The following is a 19,359-nucleotide window of genomic DNA, read 5'->3' on the forward strand; positions in this document are numbered from 1 at the left end:
CTCAAATACTTTCAGAGGCACTGAATTGACAGATGCTTGAATTAAATTGTGAATTGAAGGAGTTATTTTTATTTACAGTGAGGTCCAGCCAGTAAACTGGGAAAAAAAGACAAGGTGCAAAGTGTTTCCGTGGTGTGTGGGTCTGAAAGGCAGGTTTTCTTGCCTACCAATCTCATATCTAACATATGAAGGTGTCAACTAAGAGCAAAAGTCAAACTACGGATGCGGTTTCCATGACGAATCATTAAAGTCTCACTCCAATCATCTTTTGATATATTGTACAAGCGTTCCCAATTGTCTATTGATGAGGATTTTGTCGTTTTTAGGCAAAATCTAAAAACCTGTCGTTTTTTTTAAGATATAGTTTCTGCAGAGCGACACAAGTTCATTAGAATTTTGCTTTTGACTCCCCCTTCCGCTCCCCATTGCTGAGAGCTCTCTGTTTTCGCACTCTCCTGCTAGCTTACACTCACAACCCCAACCTAAAATTAGTGGTGCAACAAAAATGTCAAGAGATATCAAAACTAGCTTTAGTTAGTTTTGAACCAGATGTCAGCTCGGACGTGGAGGAAAATGAAGACGTGCATATATCTAGTCGTCTACAAGTGGATGGATCAGAATAGAGTAAAGTAGGGAGCATGTGGCTTGCCGACTCTAGCACCTACTTCACTGCTACAAGCTTTTTCAAACACCTTTTTTTTTCCATCTGCTCCTGATTCACAATGATTTGAATTAACAAATACTCAGAAATGCAATGCAATTTTAAGCTTTATTTTCTTTATATGTATCCCTCACTTTAGAAACATGCAACAAAAACATGTTAATAAGAAAGATCACAATTTACTTCAAGCGGGTCTTTAAAAAAGAAACAAGTGAGCACAGATAGAGCAGAGAAAGGGTGAAAGAGAAAGACAAAGCGTTTATGAAATGCTTTTGGAAAGGCCTGTGGAATAGCTATGCCTCCAACCTCCTGTCTCCTCCCCAGGGCAGCCTAAAGCCCTGTCGGCAGGATGCTGATCCCCACATGGAAACCTGATCTGCAGCCATCCTGGAGCCAGAGGGGGGGAGGGAGCACTCCCCCCTCCCCCCGGAGAGCCCCTTTACTTCTGCCCCAGAGTAAAAGGGGTGCTCTGGGGGAGCATTTTTCTAGCCCTTCCTCAGCCAGCCTCCTCTCTCTACTCTCCAGAGGAGCATTCTTCCAGCCCTGCCCTAGCCTTCACTGGGACTCTCCTGGGGAGCATTCCTGAAGCCCTGCCCCAACCCAAGACGTGCTCCCTGGGGACGCATTCCTGCAGCACTTTCTCTACTTCTCTTTTTCCCTCTCCCCATCTCCCTCTTTCTGCCTCTCTCTGTCTCTCGCCTTCCTCCGCAGTCCAGCATTAGGCCGATCAATAGCACCGATCGCATCGGGGACACAAGGCGATCCATACCCATGCGCTCCCTTAGCGCACTGCAGTGGTCACAGCTTAAGTGCATGGAAAGGTGTTACACCTCTGCCGGATAGAGGGGAAGCTAAAGGCTGCATTGATCGAGGTGACATGTAACATCTTTCTTCTCTGTTCATCGGGCGTGGTCAACATGCAGTTCGGATGTGTTTGAACCCCACTCACTCCTCTAACCACTCTCGGGTTTCTGTGCTGAATATCACACAAGCATAATGAATCCCAGAAAAAAGAGTTTTGTGGGTTACGAGTTATTGGCTGGATGAGAAGGAGCTGAGGTTTGTCAGCAAGCAAATCTCCATTTGTGGATTGGTTCCAGTCAAGCTCTGCAATTTGTTTACCAAAAATAAAACATTTAAAATGGTAGAAAACGAGGAGTTTAGCAGGTGCTGGTGGCTGATTAGAAAATGGTTCTAATAAAGCCTCCATCTGTGGGTAGAGACTTGATGTAAGGCAGATTAATTGGTCATGGATGTCTACATAATGCCACATAGGAAATCTCCTCCCATATTCCAGAAAATACACACACACACACAAATTCGAAGTACTTAGTATGCCATCTAGAAGTTTCTTTTCTCCCACTGTGTTTGAATACTAATAGAGTTTTTTCTGCACAATCACAATACCCTAATGGCAATTACATTCTTTTGTTTAGTTTCCACAGGGGCTCCTTTCTAAACTGTGTGGGTTTTTTCCCCATCATTGAACAATTAGGAGTTATTTGTCTGTAAGATTGGCATTTATAAAAGATAGGCTTAATTATTGAAAAAGTATTGCTGAGTCAGCCATGACCACAATTAGATGTTGCGACACATAAACAAGACGTTTCCTATTATTAATATCAAATTCTTTAGTTTTCACAAAGTTTGTGGAGCGGGCCGACAACATTATAAAGCTTTGATGGATGCAGGTGGGTAAACTGGAAAAAAAACTTCCAACTTTAATTTCCTAAAAACAAAAGACCTTTTATTAGTATGAGGTAAAAGTGAGCAGTGTATTGATTTTCACAGTTTTTGTCAACTGACAAATTTTCTTTGTTTAATCTGAAGGCTGAAGAGAGCCCTTGGGGCACGCATATGGTAGATATAAACACATCTGCACATTCATGTGAAATTAATGTACTGGCTAAATTACGCTCTAAGTTTGACAAACTGCCGGTATAATTTTTTTACTGTCCACAGACACTCAAGCTAAGGTTTACAATGACTTTGGAAATGGAAACATTTTTAGGAAACTCAAGTTTTCAAACATGAATAGCACTCTCCAAAAGACCCACTCCAATTGTCTTTTGACCTATTTTAAAAGCCTTCCGGGTGGTCTTTTAATTAGGATTAAGCGGTTTTTAGCCAAAATTAAAAAATATCAATCGTTTCACAGTCTATTTCTGCAGAGCGGCAGGAGTTCATTCATTAGAAATTCACCTTAGAGTTTGCAAAATTGACATTGAGCAACCCCACCTCTCCTTCCCATCCTCATAATAAGAAAATATAACTATGTGGAATATTATTGATTAATATGTGAAAAGAAAAGGGATAGTCTTAAATAAGCGCTGGCCTCTGCTTATCCATTTTTCAGACGTATTCTTTTAGTTCAGTCTAACAGACTTGTTTTTATTTATATTTTCTTAAGCATTGAAACCCCAAGCTAACATTAGCAGTGCATCAACGATTTGAATAAAGCAATACTCAGAAATCAAATTTTAAGCTTAATTTTCTTCATCATCAGAAAAATAAAGTCCATGTCAAAAACGCCAAAAATACATTTGAGTGGTCTGTATTGTTATCTTTAAACGTTCAGCGGTAGCTCTTACGTACTTTTAAAGCTAATTATTACTAAAGCTTATCTATCTCATGCGGTGCTTCTGGGAAACCTGTGTCAGATGACATGTCTCAATGCGACCCCAATCATCACCCTCAGTTTGGACGGGGAGGCTACTAAAAGCACATGGAAACCTTCAGTTCACATCATTAGTCCTGTCTGCCACCTTGTCAGGGTATTTATAGTTCCATTCATCCATCAACAGGTCAATGACACGGTTTGCCAATGGCATCTATCTCCTTCAGCTCCATGCGGTATCACTATTGCTAACACCCGGACCAGCTGAGGAACTTTCCTGGAGCAAAGATTTGATTCCAGCTGGCGGTGTGGTTACTGTTGGACCAAGAAGCAGCACGTTAATAACACACTGTTGGAATTAGTGTAGTAAAATGTTGTGTAGATGCCCTTGTCACATGATACGTCAAACTGACTAAGGGCAGAAATGCAAGTAAATTAAAGACACATGGGATCGTATTTGTAAATGACATGACCTAGAGAGATGTATGGATGTAAAAGATAACACATAGAGAGGAATATTCTCTGTTGAAGACATGGGGAAAGAGTGGGAGTGGAAGAGGAGCTGAGTGGCAGAGTGGAGGGGGAGGCTTGGTGGGCTGAACGTTGTTTACCTGTCAGCTGGCATTGATTAATCTTGTGTTCGGTAAGATCGCTCAGCGACTCGAACACCTGCCGGCAGCTGTCGCAGCTGTGCAGTGCCGGCTCCTCGTCCTCCTCCTCTCCCTCCTCTCTTTCCTCTGGAGAGAGCAGCCCCTTCCTCAGTCGGCCAACCTCACCATCTTCCGTTGCCCTCTCGAGGGCGCTCTCTGGGTCTGTGGAGCCACAGGAAAATACACCGTCAGAGGGCTGACCCACGCAGTCAGGTACAATAGTTTTTTTCTTGGTGACAATAAAACGAATTTCCAGACTCTGGCTTTAATAAAAACAATAATAAAAGCTGTAATAACAATGCAGGTTCAATTTGGACCTCTGCAATTCAACCACTCATGGCATAACACGAATGTTGGGCAGGTGAGGTGAGAAATACTCGGGCAGAAAAGGTGGCAGAATGCTAACAAACACACTCCCACAAACACACTCTTGTTATTAGAAATGATTTTATCTCGTGTTTGCCTTGCTCCACCCAAGCAAAACTTCAGTATATGAAACTAGACTGATGGGAATATGTGTAGTTAATAAGTCCGGGATTCCAGTTTTGCTGGACAAAAGAAATATGAAATTCCACCAGTGGGAGCTGAACTGGATCAGTCAGCATCTGCTAAAAGAGATCAACTTTACTATTTCATCCAGATATCGAACCAGAACTCTGGGTGTATGCAGTGCAGCTTAGTAAAACATAAAAACTGAGATTGTTGTGGGTTAGACTTCGTCACGACGCACTTCCTTAAATTATTCAGCCTTGCTCCCAGGCAGCCGCGGGTCTCGCGCATCAATATTCTTCAATCCATCTGCAGTTTTGTCTCTCGTTGGCTTTGTGCCTCGGCAGTGCCAGGGGTGGGCCACTGACTATCCAAACCAGGAATAGGAAGCATCTTTCAAATTGCCAGTCTAATCTGAAGTTCTTCACATGATGCTAAAATATCCTGGCAACAAATAAAACCTCGCATTGCTCGCTTGCAGTGCAACATCCACATTTTATTGCAGAAAATGAAAAAAACAAGAATCTGTGCAGTTTGCAGCATCTTATAAATACTGAGCATGGCCTGAAGCACTCTTTCTCCCCTGCTGTGACCATTACCCTTAACAATAACACTGATTAAAAAGCCATACTTACAATCAAACAATCATGTCACCCCAGTCATGCTTGTGGGGGGAAAGAGCTTTTAATGTCAGCCATTTTAAGCCCCACTAAAAAGAAGTGCTCTGTTGCTTGTCTGAAATCTGATGGAGAACCTGAAAAGACTGATTTTTTCTTTGTTTTTTAATTTTTTTTGTTCAACCAAGCAGGCCATTACCAAAGCCTGAGGGCAAGGAGCACATGGCACAAGTACCTATGAGTGTGGGTGTACAGCAGCCATTTTACACCCTCATCTGTAGGGTGCCCTTAAACTGTGAAATTCCTTGAGGAGAGGCGTTCCAGAACTCATCAAGGCCACCCAGGATTTTTCCTTTCCCCCATTTGCGCCAAGCATTGATGTAACATCACACCCTCCATTGTCCTTCCCTCTTGGCGACCGAGGCTCTCGGAACATGCCCTCTAAAAATATCACCACTGTGGTTCCCGTTGGGACTGTGCAGAACAGAAGGTGTTTCAAGAAAATGAAAATCCCAACCCAATCCTCACAGATGCGGGCCTTTCTTGCTCTCAGGGACGCGCTTTTGACTGAGGCCAAAAGCCATATAATATAGAGTTATGATTCATCCAACCACAGGCAGACTCAGAGTATGTTGTCTGCAATCAAAAGTTAAATTCTCCATTTCTTTGTTTATGGGGAGTCTATGGATGAGCTTTTCGAAACCTTCATGATTTTTGCAGCAAAAAAAAAGGCCCCCCAAGAAAAAATATAAAATTCTTAAAATCAAGAGCCACAAATCAATACTAGAGTTTAACTATAGCAAGTATACTATAGTGTAGCCATTGTATAACTAGCGTATTCAGTTAGTATACATCCTATACTGCATGTAGTAAATTTACTATGGGATGTATACTAACTGAATACTTCTTCAGACAAAATTGGAACATTTTAAGTTTATAATATATAGATGGTATATAAAATGTAAAACTTCAAGTATCCTGCTACTTTTTGCTAATGCCTCATACCAATTAATGCAAGCAATAACTTTAAATGAAAAATCTATGTAAACCCACATGTATGCGCGTTTAATGCTTTTGTGTTCAAAACTCTCCCATTCATTCATCTCAACGCAACGTTTTACATTTTTTTTCAGGCTCTACGTGCAAAAACGGGCAGCCAATGAATGCACGTTGAAAGTTAAACCAGTTAAACTTTGATTAATCTAGGCTTTGGCTTTGGTAATGACGTATGGGTAGAGTCCTTTTTAATTCACGGAAAAGCCAACCGTTTGAGAAGTGATCACGGAGGAGAAATTAATAATTGTGGTTTCTGTTCAGCTGGAAATATGACACAAAGTTTTTCATGTATCGAAAAATGTGAAAGAAAAAGCTTAGAGCAATGATTCACAAGATTTGCATCGCTTCGAAATTTTGCACCAACGTTGGTTAATATCGGGCACCAACAGCGTGAACACCGTATGCTAAAAGCGCGTTCAAGAACCCACGTTCAGCTTGTTCTTAAACACATCACAAACCCAATGTGAATGTAGCATAAGGTTTACCAAGAATCCTTATTTTTCTATTAAAATAAGAAAAATAATATAGTCACTCAGAATTTCACTTCAACTAAGATTATTTTGCCATTGAAAAACCTTATCAATAAGATTATTTTTATGCAAGACAGGAAGTAAGAAATGTTTTCATGAAATAAGATTCGGTTTTTGCTGTGGCTTGATTTTGTTAGTTTGGAAGCAAAACGTAAAATAAATATGCTGCTTCAATAAGTGTCTTCAGGTTTGCAAGAACAAATAAGAAAACATTTGATGTTTATGCATTTGCCATATATTTTTCCTAGTCTGGATGACAAGCTAAAGCTGAGTGGCTTCCTGCAAAGCCAAGCCAGGTCAGTGTGGCGATCTGAGTGACCTCGGCTGCTGTGATGTGGAGGACGGGGGGTTGAAACCGTGCCTGTGTCTGCGGGGGGCTTGACACAGCAAGGTCACGTCCAACCCGGGGATTAAAGAGCCACATCAATACTCAGGTTCCTGTGCATCTGGGCCTCATATAGTAATCCATCAGATCAGGACATTCTCCTCCACCAGTCTCTAAAGGATGGACAGCGGATCGATAGCGGCACGCTTGTGCTGGCCGACAATCATATGTGGAATATTGCTGAGAAAACGTGCAACACATTGAGGGTTTTTCCTCTGGCCAAACACCTGCGTCACCTTTGGTAATCAACATGACAGCATTGCTGCAGCATTCTGAGAGGCAGAACAGGTTACCCGCTCATTCGTATTCTGATGAAAGCAGCTCAAAGAAAGATCATAGCTGTGACTGACAAATTATTCATGCAGGGGCCAGGGTGGTGTAGTGGCGGGGGTATAATGAAGACCTTACAGAAAGATTTCCAAAGATGAATTTCACATCTTTACAAGACTAAAAGCACATTGATATTGCACTAATAAAATGTGTGGATCTGAGAGGTGATTGTCACCTTTACTGCTCTGTAATATCTTACGGAGTCCGAATGCATTTATCACACTTGTGGTGCCTGGTGACATTTATCCCACCACAACTTTCATCTTAAGAGTTGAATAGTCTCCTGGACCCCCCCACCCTTTTATTATTGAATATTTCTCCTCTTAAATATTTATAGCCTTTTAATTGATATTCTTTTCTCCGCTCCATTAGCCCCACCAGGGACCTGTGGTCCCTCGCAGAGAGGAGGTCCCACTCTCATCCCCCTTGGTCTGGCCCACACACTGAGACAGGTAAAAACAGTGACCACAGGGAAAAGAGAAGAGCGTGAACTCGGAAGAATGAAGAGAAATAATAGTAAGCTATTGAAAGAGACAATGCAGCTAAAAAGTTCACTTTAATCAAGAATTCTGCCTCTAAACTGTGTGTGACTGTAAGCTAAAAGCCCCTAAAAAAGACTAAATTTGTAGATTCATACCCAAAAAAAGGGAGTAAAATTAAGACACAATCCTAAATTTCAAAAATACAAAATCTCAATGATTTTTCTTGTGTAGTTTCTATTTAAAATATTGTATTACAGTTGAAATAAGACACAACTAACTTACTAGAAACATTTCATTAGGATGTAATAACTTTTTTTAAACAATAAATCTTGAATATCATGATGAGTAATCTTGAAAACATGTTATTTTTAGTAATATCTCAAATGAAACTAGTTTTTTGACTTATAATTTACATACAACTTTGACAACTTTATCTTAAAATGAGAAAGTCTTGTACTATTTTAACTGGTCTGAAGATAACTTGTTTGTTTATTTTTTTTTAAATATTCTGTATTATATGTATTGTAATTGTAATGTGTTGATGCCCATATATTTGTTTGACTGTTTGTAACTGTTTATTGTGTCTCCTGGACCTGGTCTGCAAATTAGCTATTAGCTAGCTGGTCTGTGGACATGGCATTGGTTGCATCTGAAACTGTAACAATGTTTCTGTCCTGTATTTGTCAAATAGATAAATAAATCAAAAGGATAGTTGGACAATTGTTAAAATATGATATTGTTGAGGAAAACGTACTTGGATAAGTGTAAATGTACTTACTTTAGGGATAACATTTTTGTCTTAAGAGCAGGACATTATGACTTATTTCAAATCAAATTCAAATAGTTCCATTGGCAGATCTTTTCACTTATAACAAGGGAAAAACATCTTGCATTCTATATTTTGTAACGTGTTTTTTGGAGGACATTTTTTTCTGTGTGTGAGAATAGAAAGTGTAGCACTGAGGGCTATGCTCCAAACACAGAAAACAGCATGTAAGTCTTAACCTTGACAGAGCTTTTTTTGCGCAATGAAAGAATTTGTGTCAAAATATCACAAGCACACCCATCGTTACCATTTTTTCTTATAAATTTCAAGAGATCCTAATCTTTATGCTGTTCCCTCCCTGGCAACCCGCCCTGCAACCACCCACCCCCAAGTTCAAATTAAGAATTTATTTTAACCAGCGAGCAGCTTCTGTCGACACGTGTTGGCGGGCCTGATCAAAGGTGAGCGCACTCCTTTATCAGAGTGAGGGAGGCTGTCAGGAATAGGAGGACATTAAGATTGAATAACCTTCACAAGCTTGCTGGCACCTCATTATTTAAAAATCTAAAACTTCTGCGGAGCACCCAACATATATAGGTCAGGCTACAAGTCTAATGCCACGTGGGCTTGTGAGTGCATCCTCCTTCTGTGTGGATGGGATTTAGGAAATCTCCACTTGAATTGTCACATCCACTGATCCCCCATCGTTAAAGAATGTCATGATCATACGACGAAGCTGGGAGCCTGACACTTGCTAGATTGTTAGTGATTGTCAAGAGTTTATTCGGAAAGCAGGAGGGCTTTGTGTTCCTACGGTCGTGCAGTTTATCCGCCTCTGGCCCCCTTACATTTATATTAAAAACTAATTATAGTTTAACAAGTGGATCCGTTTGAAATGTGAGCAAAAAAATGTGTTTGTCAAAAAGCTGCCTCTCTTAAAGCTCTAAACACATTACCCACCTTCTTAATTATTACGAATAAATTGGAGTGTTTATGAAGTATGCCTTCCAAGCGTTTACAATTCAGGCAAACTGTGAAACGGCATGACGAAAGCAGCACAGGTACACAGGCGACATCATCCGCCATTAAAATCTTGTCACAGGAAAAAGATATAAGCGAGCAAGGGAGAAAGGAAATCAAAGCAGCTGAATGAGAAACAACATTTGAATATACCAAATGCTCTTTCTTTCTGTCTTACTGGATCCCTCACTGGGAGTGATAATATTGAACGGAGCGCCTCGCTATGCCATTAGTGCAGGGAAACATCAAAGGAAATGAATAATAGAGAATATGATTTTCTGAAGTGGTGGAGTGAAAGAGTCCCTTCCTCGTCTTGCTGTAGCAAGCCCTGCAGCGCATTGATCTGTGGGCAGCCTCAACCTCAGTCAGAGATGCTGCAACACAACGCTGCACTACTCTACTCTACTGCACCTAGACAACTCTTCAGATCTCCGGAGCTCCTCTGATTGCCAGAGTCAACTCCACTTTAAGAAAGCTGAAAGACTCTACAAAAAAGGGAAGACAAGAAGACTCCATCTAATATTATCAAGAGCAAACAGGAAAATGTAGACATCTTTTTATATTTTAGGATGGAACATGTGGTTATAATTACACACAGGCAGGCTCTGGTAAAGCTGCACATCTTAAGCTTGCTCAAGACAAGACAAAAAAAAGCACACTGCCTCATTAAATCTCAAAAATCACACTGTTCCTAGCCCTCTATATGATGCATAATACCACCGTCTATCTGTTAAGAGGGCTTCTTTTGTTAGCATTTCTCCTTTGCTTCTGCTACATATCAAACATGAATGAGGAGCGGGATGTGGGGCTGCTTGCAGCATCGCAGAGGACCACAACTGGGGGTCTACTTATGAGGTAGGTCTTGACTGCGTGTCTGATTAAGCCTTTTGCTTGTCAAAAGTCTGGCGGCTATTGTGGGCACGTCTGTCAAAGTAACAAACGCAGCAAACGCCGAGCCTTTCTGCTGCTTTTAAAGTTGCTTTTAAATTTAAAAATGCCACAAGGTGGAATTACTGCTGTAGCCACAGAGTTTGACGAAACATTTTAACTACTGAAAAGTTGTTGGGTATGTGAGACATGGGAGCTGAAAAGTTTCGTGCAACAAATAAGTCTTTTCTCGCTGGCCATGAGAGGGCGGTTTAAAAATAAATCAGTTGAATGAAGTCAAATGAGGAAAGTAGGAAATTAATTTGTGTGCCCTCCTGATTTCTCCACAGGCAGACATCGATCATGTGGTGGCTGTCTCCCCTCACTCCAGAGAAAGAGGTGGTGCGGGGACGGAAAAAGGGGAGATTCGTGTGTCTGAGGGGGTCGTTGCAATCAGGCACACTCATTAGCTCTGCTTTGGCTCTGGATGACAGCAGGTCTCCAAGGCAAGTCAGTCTCTTATCCCCAGTCCTCCATCCCTTGAGTTGAGGGTTAGAGGGGCAAAGGAGGCCGTTTCTTTTCTAAGAAGTACCTACCATTGCCCATTGATACAAATTACAATGGCTGCAGTTGGGAATTGCTCTGCTCTTTGTCAGAAATTTAAAGATAACGGTCCAAAACCAGCCTCTTTGAAGCAAGGTATTACAGGTATTAACCTTCCTTTGTCTAAATATGGCACAATATGATAGCAAAATTGAGATTACAAATGTACAGGCAGCAGAGGAGAGCGGGACTCTGCTGTAGTTATGCATGCAACTATGAGTAAATGTTGGACTAATGTGGCATTCGAGGTGTACCCAGGGTCCCCAGCCTGCTGGGCAAAACCATCCATATCGGGTTTAAAATAACCCCGCCTGAGACTTAACCTTTACCAGAGACAAATGAAATGAAAATATACTGTGTGGTGCATCAGGAGAAGGCTTCATTCATAGGGGGCTTTCTTCTAGCCTGACCTGAATTACCGCTCTGTTCCTGGAGGGCCACTGTGAATGGCACGTGTGGAGACAGGACACATTCATCTGCACAGCTTTATTCTACACCATACCGGGGGTTTCGAAACAAAGAGTGGGGAACACAAAAAAAACAGCAAGAACACACAAAAACACAAGTATGGAAGTGAGCGCACCTGCACAGCCACCACACAAACAAAAGAGGAGGCAGCAACTGCCCTTTTGCATGCAAGCAACAAACATGCAGTCTGCAGCATTTACAACATGAAAAACCTCCAAAACTGGATACTTTTTCAACATTCGGGCCCCTCAGCAAAGACTATACAGACAGACACGCACCCACACTACATGAATGATCCACTTTCCAGGCGAAAACGATGAAATATGAAATGGAGCATTACCGCTTGGAATGGCAGTCTGCCCGGGACTGTGCTGGTCCTCTGTCACATTGTCTTCTACTGCCAGAAAGAGAGAAGAAGGGGAGAGACAGGAGGGAAAGAAACAGTTAATGGTGAAAAACAACTTCGACACATTGAGATTTCCTTCTCTTGTATTATTTACTATTGAGAATTTCCATAAGGAAACGCCAGGAGATTTCATCTGCTTTCGACAGCTCAACCTGTGGTTTGGGAATCCGCACAAGTCTTTCATATGCATGATGTTTGGCATCAAGGCAAACAGCCACCCATGTAAATAACATATTGGACTGGGTAAAGATATGATAAATAATGAACAGCCCTAGCCTAGAATATCCTCTCAACACCGGCAGTGACCAAAAAAAAAAAATCACCTTGATGACTACATCAGGAAAAGGGAAAGTATGTGGCTGGATTAGATGGATAAATAGTAAAGTGATAAATCTGTAAAGATAAATGTAAACATGGATTTTCTTAAAGTTGACCATGCTCGGAAATCATGTACAAACCACACAGTAAAATACTCATGGCAAAAGACTCAAAGTAAAGTGCTTCTACTCTGAAATTAGGTATGCGACAACAGAGATGCTTTAAGAGCTGCTCATTAGGTGAGTGGCACCTCTTTTGACTGTCTGACAACAGCTCTGGCCTTGAAAAACATGACTTCTGTTTAGTAAAAAAAATAGGACCCTTTTACTTTGGAGCCTTTTTGGAAGTGGTGAGACTTCCTCGTGGCATGTCAACTACAAGAAATGAAATGGATTTTAACAGCGGGAAGAGAACAAAAGAGTCTCCCACCTGTTCCATGTAAAATGAGGGTCTCACTGAGGGCTTCATACGCCTCTGTGTTCCACCCCTGCAGTTGAAATGCATTCTCCATTATGTCTCTTCTTTATAGCCTTTCATTTTCCTGGGCAAAGAGGAAGGAGGGGGGAGTCTGACAGGATCTCCCAGTAAGGGAGTATGGCAGTGACTGCCAATGTAAAAATTGGCGCACTTTTATAATCGCACAAAATATCCTGTACTTTGCATAATTGAGGTGGAATCCTATGGTGGCAGAAGACTTTTTCTCAGACGAGAACAATTCTAAGTCAAGCCGGGTGACAAACCTCAGTGAAAAATAAATGAGGCAAGTGTGGAGCTGTTTCTGAACACTGGCAGAGCAACTTTGTTTGATGTCAGGGCATGCCTGAACCAAAATGTGCATCCACCGGGAATTATATAACAAACTACGGAAAGATCTGCAATCAACTATATGTGCATCATATAGGTTTAGGAAAGACCGAACTTGATAAAGAGTGAAGACAGGCTAAACCAAGGGTCATAGGCCTTGCAGAGATCATGTATCCCTCAGAGTCACAAATGACTGCATCAGCCAACACAGAAAACTTGTCCTGCAAAAGAAGGCCTTGGTGACTGACGCCCTGGGAGTTTAATGAGTTTCTCCAGCACTGTTGAGCGCCGTGCATCTAGGATCATTTAAATGGGCAAGGGATAGGGGGTCCTAATAAATCCCCCATGGTTCTATCAGAGATTGGTGGTGGGAGCTGGAGTTTTTGTTTTGATTACTGTCACCGCTGGTGAGATGTGGGAGTTCAGGCAGAAAATTCTATTTTACAATGCAATAAGAACTTAAATATTACAGCAGTTTGCGATGATTTGTCACCACTGTGAACTTATTAAAAGTTTTGTCATTTAAAGTAAACAACTTCCATCGCTGCATAAATTCTTTTCTCATTTGCACCTGTCTGCTTGATAATTAATAGTTAAGTAGGAGCAATCAGGAAGGGTGAGCTGTCAAGCGAGGGGCGAGCTCCTATGATGTTTGATACAAGCTGAGCATACCATCAACAACCGGAACTGTACAAATATAAATAGCCGAGCACTTTTCATCCAGATATTCTCACGTTTATGATCATCTCATAATGACTCCAGCTGATTAAAGCTCAGTCCACACTGATGTGAATGCATCGCTGCTATCAGTTAATTAATGTTTGACAAGGTAGTGTGTATCACCAAAGTGGAGACAAACTGTAATCACACTGCTAGGTTTTGCTAATACAATACAAAAGACAAGAGGGATCATTACAGCAAGCCGCTGTCGACTTTTAAAACGTCAACCCAGCGGTGCACCATTACCGGCCTCTGATTAACACACTGGCCTCACATAAAAACTGAACAATTAGTAACCATCATTGTATAATTTTTTAGATATTCTTATTCCTATTGAGGAATTTCTGCAGACGTGTAAGACGAATACAAAAATAAAAATATAAATAAGGTTGGCAGAAATAATGTAAATGATATAACCGAAAAATGGACACCAGTCCAGAACATTTTTTTACTGCATCAAATAAAATCCTCCTGCGTAAGAAAACAGAGTGAAGAGCATGTGCGTGTGTGCATGCATGCAAAGATGTGTGAATACTCTTGATGTTCTGTGATTTTACGCAAGGATTATCACATATTTGTGTGCGTCTGCTGCTGTGAATGAGTATCTCACACACACACACACACACACAAAAGCCCTTAGTGTGTTCTTGGATATGCGTGACTCATCTGCTTGGTTACAGGCTGCTTGGACGATACAGTTCCCAACACAATGGCTGTGTAATCCGCCCTGACTGACCGGGAAGGAGACACTCGCCACAGGGACTACAACTCAATTTAGCTCGGGTCAAGAGGTCAACCCTCCTCAATTAGGGCCAAAAAAGGAGGGGGGAGGATGCAAACCGCACATGAATAGCTTTCTTAATGAGCATTATTTGAACTAGTGATTGGTGTCATAAATAATTTGCAATAAAAGACTGTGTTAATAGGTAGAGTACCATTTTTAATTACTAGGTGTTTTTTAAAGAAAGTCATAAAACAAAAAGCTCCTTGTCTAAACTGTCTGTTTCTGTAACGTTTTTGGGGTTTCTTTATGTGTTCATGTGGGAGCCTTATGATGCAGCAGTTGTGCAAATTCATGGCTGTTTTTGGATCACAAGTCTGTCTCCATGTGGCAGACAATCCATGACAACAAGAGAGACACATGCCACGGAATGAGGAGAGATATCGGCCAGCTCCCGCGACACCCAGTCCAACGCACCGAGCTGCATGTCAAGAGCACTGACAGCCGCGCTAATGGGATTTTTCATGGCTCCGTCATAATTTCCTTAATGATAATTCTTAGCTATATTTTTGTGTCACATTAGAAAAGTGTTAATGGGTGTTATGCTATAGATCATTAATTGCAAAGAAAACGCAAAATACTGCAATTTTCTGATAAACTTTAGAGGAGAAGGTACGGTAAATAAAGACAGAGCAAGATGATTTTGCATCTTTCAATACATTTCATATGCAGCTTTTTTTTTACAATAAAGAGCGAGACGAGCTGTTACAAAGACACTGAAGATTAGTGCTGCCTATTACACGTCAATAGACCCGTGCTTTTAAGGGATTTTTCCAGTTTTTCTGACTTAAGATAGGAAATTCAGCTTACATAACGTAAATAATGTTGATTGAAATTAAAACAGGCTTTTTTTTCAATTAGATCTCAACATTTAAAAAAAATCCACATGTTGTAAGAGGTAAAAAGTAAAGTTTTCTATCATGAAAGCTAAGCTAAACCCTCAGAGTTCACCCAAGTGAGAGGAAATGTCTGCTTTTCAAGTGCATTAAATATTTAGGGTGTACATGACACAGTCCCGACTTCAGGACAATTGCGATACTTACAGGAAATGGTGCAGAAAATATATTTATATATGCAAATGACAGACCTGGAAACTTCCTCCTCAGCCAATGAACACATCACTGCTGGGACTTGAGTGTGTCATTTGCACTCCAAATGAAAATATCAACCCAGTCTCACATAATTCAGGGAGCATAGCTGGACAGGCAACGTGGCAGTCATCATGCAAGATTTGGGGAGTGAGATCGGCTTTCCTCGCTGCTCACCACTGACTGAGGCAATGTGCTGACCCAAAGCCACTGCGCATCAAAACAAAATTACAGTGTGCCTACAGTTGAGAAATGTAGAGGCTCAGGATTGAGTAAATGTCAGTGGCTGGGGTGAAGTGTTTGCATATAAGCGAATGATGCATGGTCTCGTCCTGTGCCATTTATTCCCCCAAGCAATAACACAGCCGGATCTGTCTCTCAGACTTAATTGAAACGGGACTTGTAATGTTGCCCTTTTCCTTTTTCGATGGGGCTCAAAACATAACCTCTGACTCCCACGAGCAGCCAGTGCTGAGAAAGTGGGTGTGTGTCGGGCATTCTCTCGGGAAAAAAGGAGTGCCAACTGTCACAGCATTATTTTCTCATCTCCTCTATGCGCATCACGTCCATACTTTTCACACAAGTCCTTCAAACCCAACGCCAGATGCCTATTTTACCTTCATTTTGTTTATTCCCTAATATACAGAGACCAACTTGTTCTTTCTGGACAAAAATGGACAGTCCACACCGTCACGGTCCACTTCCTATGAGGGTGAAACCCTAAACCGTGAAACCCACAACCATTCAGACACAAGCACAAACATGTCTGCACCTGGGCATCACAAATATAGAAGGAAAATAAATAGAGGTCCAAACTACATGTGCCACTATATAAAAGACGTTTAAAAAAAAACCTACAGATAAAATAAACACTTTAGTTTGCTAACTGTGAGGAGGAACGCAGCGTCAAGCAACTGGTTTAAAATTGACAAGTAAAGTTATTATGGACATCTGAATGAGCGCGTCTCTGTCCCAAAGGGAAGAAACAGACAAAGAACAATAAATAACATCTGCCTGGCCTTGCTTGGGTCCCTTCCAAAACAGGGAAATATCTCTGACGTATCTGCATTTTTGCTCTGCTCCAGCAGTCAGGAAGAAGACATGGAAGTCAGCGCTTTACATTTTTCAATTTAAGTTTTGGTGACAATTACTAAACAAACAATGTCATCACTCTGACTTCATTTGCATACTGATTTGCTCACTCTGCATTCCCCTCTGTCGCACATATAGATGTTCACGAATCCAAACAGATGTTTTTTTTTGTTCTTTTGTTTCTTCGAATGCTCACACACTTTCTCACGCACACACTTGTGGCATGTAAGCATGTTGGCAGGAGACAATTATTTTTAAGTGATATGTCTTTTGAGAATAGCAAATGCCTCACAAACTTACAAAAAGACAAATAAACAAATTAGTCAATAACAATATGGCCTAGGAAAATAGAAAATCTATGTATAGAGCTGTTTACTGTGATAGAGCAGTGCAGGTCTGCATGGAGGCAGAATGTCACAATTTTAAGATGTACATGCACTCACATTTCCACCTTCTCCTGAGTATTGATTTAAAATGGTGGCTGCATGAATGTACAACTGCAGACCATGTAATCTTCCTTTGAGACATGAAGCCTTCCGAGGCACGAAAAGAAGAGAAAGAGAAAAAGAGGACCATGGACCACAAGCTGGGAATGTGAAATTGTGGACAATTATTTGCTGAGCAAGATGCAATGCCTGCCAGATGAACTGGAGCTCAACCTCTAAAACCCTGCAGATCCTAAAAATGCTATCCAGAAAGGTAATATATATATATATATATATATATATATATATATATATATATATATATATATGTGTGTTTGTATGTGTGTGTATGTGTGTGGGTGTGTGTGTGTGTGAGGTTTGTCTGACTCTATTTTCACTCTCACTCCCCCTTTCTTACACACAGTGACAAATGGCGGGTCAAGTTACCAGCAAAGCAACTGTTAAAGAGAAGGGCGAGGGAGTAACAAAACCAACATAAAATGGAAAAAAAAGAATAAATATAATGAAATTATAAAGTTTGATTATTTTGTTTCATTAATATCAAAAAATATCTGTCAAAATTCAACAGTTTTACGCGTTCCAACTGACTGATCCAGATTTTTTGAACTTTTATTAGTTTCCCAAACATTTTCCAAATTTTGGAAGATTTGGAATGGGAGGGCCGTGGACGCGCGTGCACGGCCCTCCCATTCCAACCCCCAAACATATAAAATGTTTCCACCTTAAGTTTGCTCAGAGAGAGGGAGGTGGTGTCACGTGACTCTGCGCCCCATTCCATCAGACGGCTCAAGCTCCGAGCGTCTTTAGCGCATCCAGATGTGGAGCCAGCGGCGCGCCGCGCTGTTGCGCGCTGCGTCCTCCGTGCCCTGCCAGTGCACTTTCACCATCAACCACGACACAGTCGGGGGATAAAACTCCAAACAAACAGAAAAAAAAGAAAATCGAAAAGCCTCCTCCACCCGATGCAATGTCAGGAGCTGTCGCTTTAAAAGCTCAACAAAACATGAGGAACAGCTGAAAATGCGCTCAAAAAGGGGAGACAGTCACATTTCAAGTGCCCTCTTATCATGTCCGTTGCCAATCTCCTCAAAAGCAAATGTTCTGGGAACCAGAAAACATTCACTTACCTTTCAGGGATCTTGGTTTCGCTTGCTTGCGGCGCGACATCCTACAGAAAACGCTGAAGTTGCTCAGTTTCTGCCTGATAAAATTCGTGTCGGACGGGATAGTCTAAAGGCGCAGTCTCTGTGAAATTCCCTGACCAAAACCAGCCGCGTCTGTTTACCATCACAGAACGATGCAACTTAGCCTTGCGTGGATGGCCGCGCGGTCTGGACACGAGTTTCCTACTATTTGTGATGAGTAGGTGGATGTTACAAAATCCAATTAGCCCGATCGGTATCCGGGCGACTGTGTTCAGCTGAGCTGGGTATCGGGGAAAAGTGTGAGGATCTAGCAATCCCGTCATTCGCGTCCATTCTCCGGGAAAACGCGCGCGCGTGCGGGCTTGATGCCCGTTTGGAGATAAAAGCGCAATATTTGCTTTTCGCCTCTCATCTCAAATGCATCGGCGGGAGAAAGACATGAGTAAAACGCCTCCTGCGAGAGTGCAAAAATTCAACAAAACCAAAAAGAAATTTAAAAAAATGAGGAAAAATGATAATAGCACTTTTCAATTCATGTCCACCTAACAGCATCAAAACTATTGCCGACTCTTCCTTTTCTCACTCCAGTCAGCTAATCATGAATTAGGTTCGGAATCTGATCTAAGTCTACGTCTAAATTGCTCTTAAAAGAGGATGAAGAAGCAGAGAGAAGATGGAAGCTCCCTCCTCATCACAAACCTGCAAGGTCTTGGACTGCGCTGTCGCTCCGGTAGTCCACATAATAATGGAAAATGGAAGCAAGGCCCCCAAAGCCATCAGGATGGCTCCAGAGGGGGCCCCTACCCCGCAGGGACTCGCTCTGTACGTAATCACTGAGGAAATCATTGTCAGCCTGCCTGCACTCACACACAGACAGAGAGGCATGATTAAAATCCTGGGGATCGTGGCAAGATGTGGATGCTGGATCTACTGATCCCCGGATCCGGAGTCGAACTCTAAACCCGGAGTCGGCTTGCTTTCTCACCCTGGCGCCTCCTCTGCCTCTGCTCGCCGTCGG

General features: G+C 41.7%; 1 protein-coding gene across 3 annotated transcripts in view; it reads right to left on the minus strand.

The window, feature by feature from the left end:
* The window catches only part of znf521 (zinc finger protein 521), a 97,614-nt gene extending 78,586 nt beyond the window's left edge, over positions 1-19,028 (minus strand). The window contains exons 1-3 of one of the 3 annotated variants that reach the window (XM_023965488.1): positions 18,324-19,028; positions 11,882-11,935; positions 3,890-4,090 (exon numbers count right to left, since the gene is read on the minus strand). In XM_023965488.1, coding sequence (XP_023821256.1) covers positions 3,890-4,090; positions 11,882-11,935; positions 18,324-18,363 — 295 coding nt within the window. In that variant the 5' untranslated portion in view covers positions 18,364-19,028. Of the gene's footprint in view, positions 1-3,889; positions 4,091-11,881; positions 11,939-18,323 lie in introns of all 3 variants that reach the window. The other 2 variants (XM_023965487.1, XM_023965489.1) reach the window with 2 other exon arrangements.
* Positions 19,029-19,359: the final 331 nt, after the last annotated feature.

Source organism: Oryzias latipes, chromosome 17 (assembly GCF_002234675.1).
Source record: "Oryzias latipes chromosome 17, ASM223467v1".
Classification (NCBI taxonomy): Eukaryota; Metazoa; Chordata; class Actinopteri; order Beloniformes; family Adrianichthyidae; genus Oryzias; species Oryzias latipes.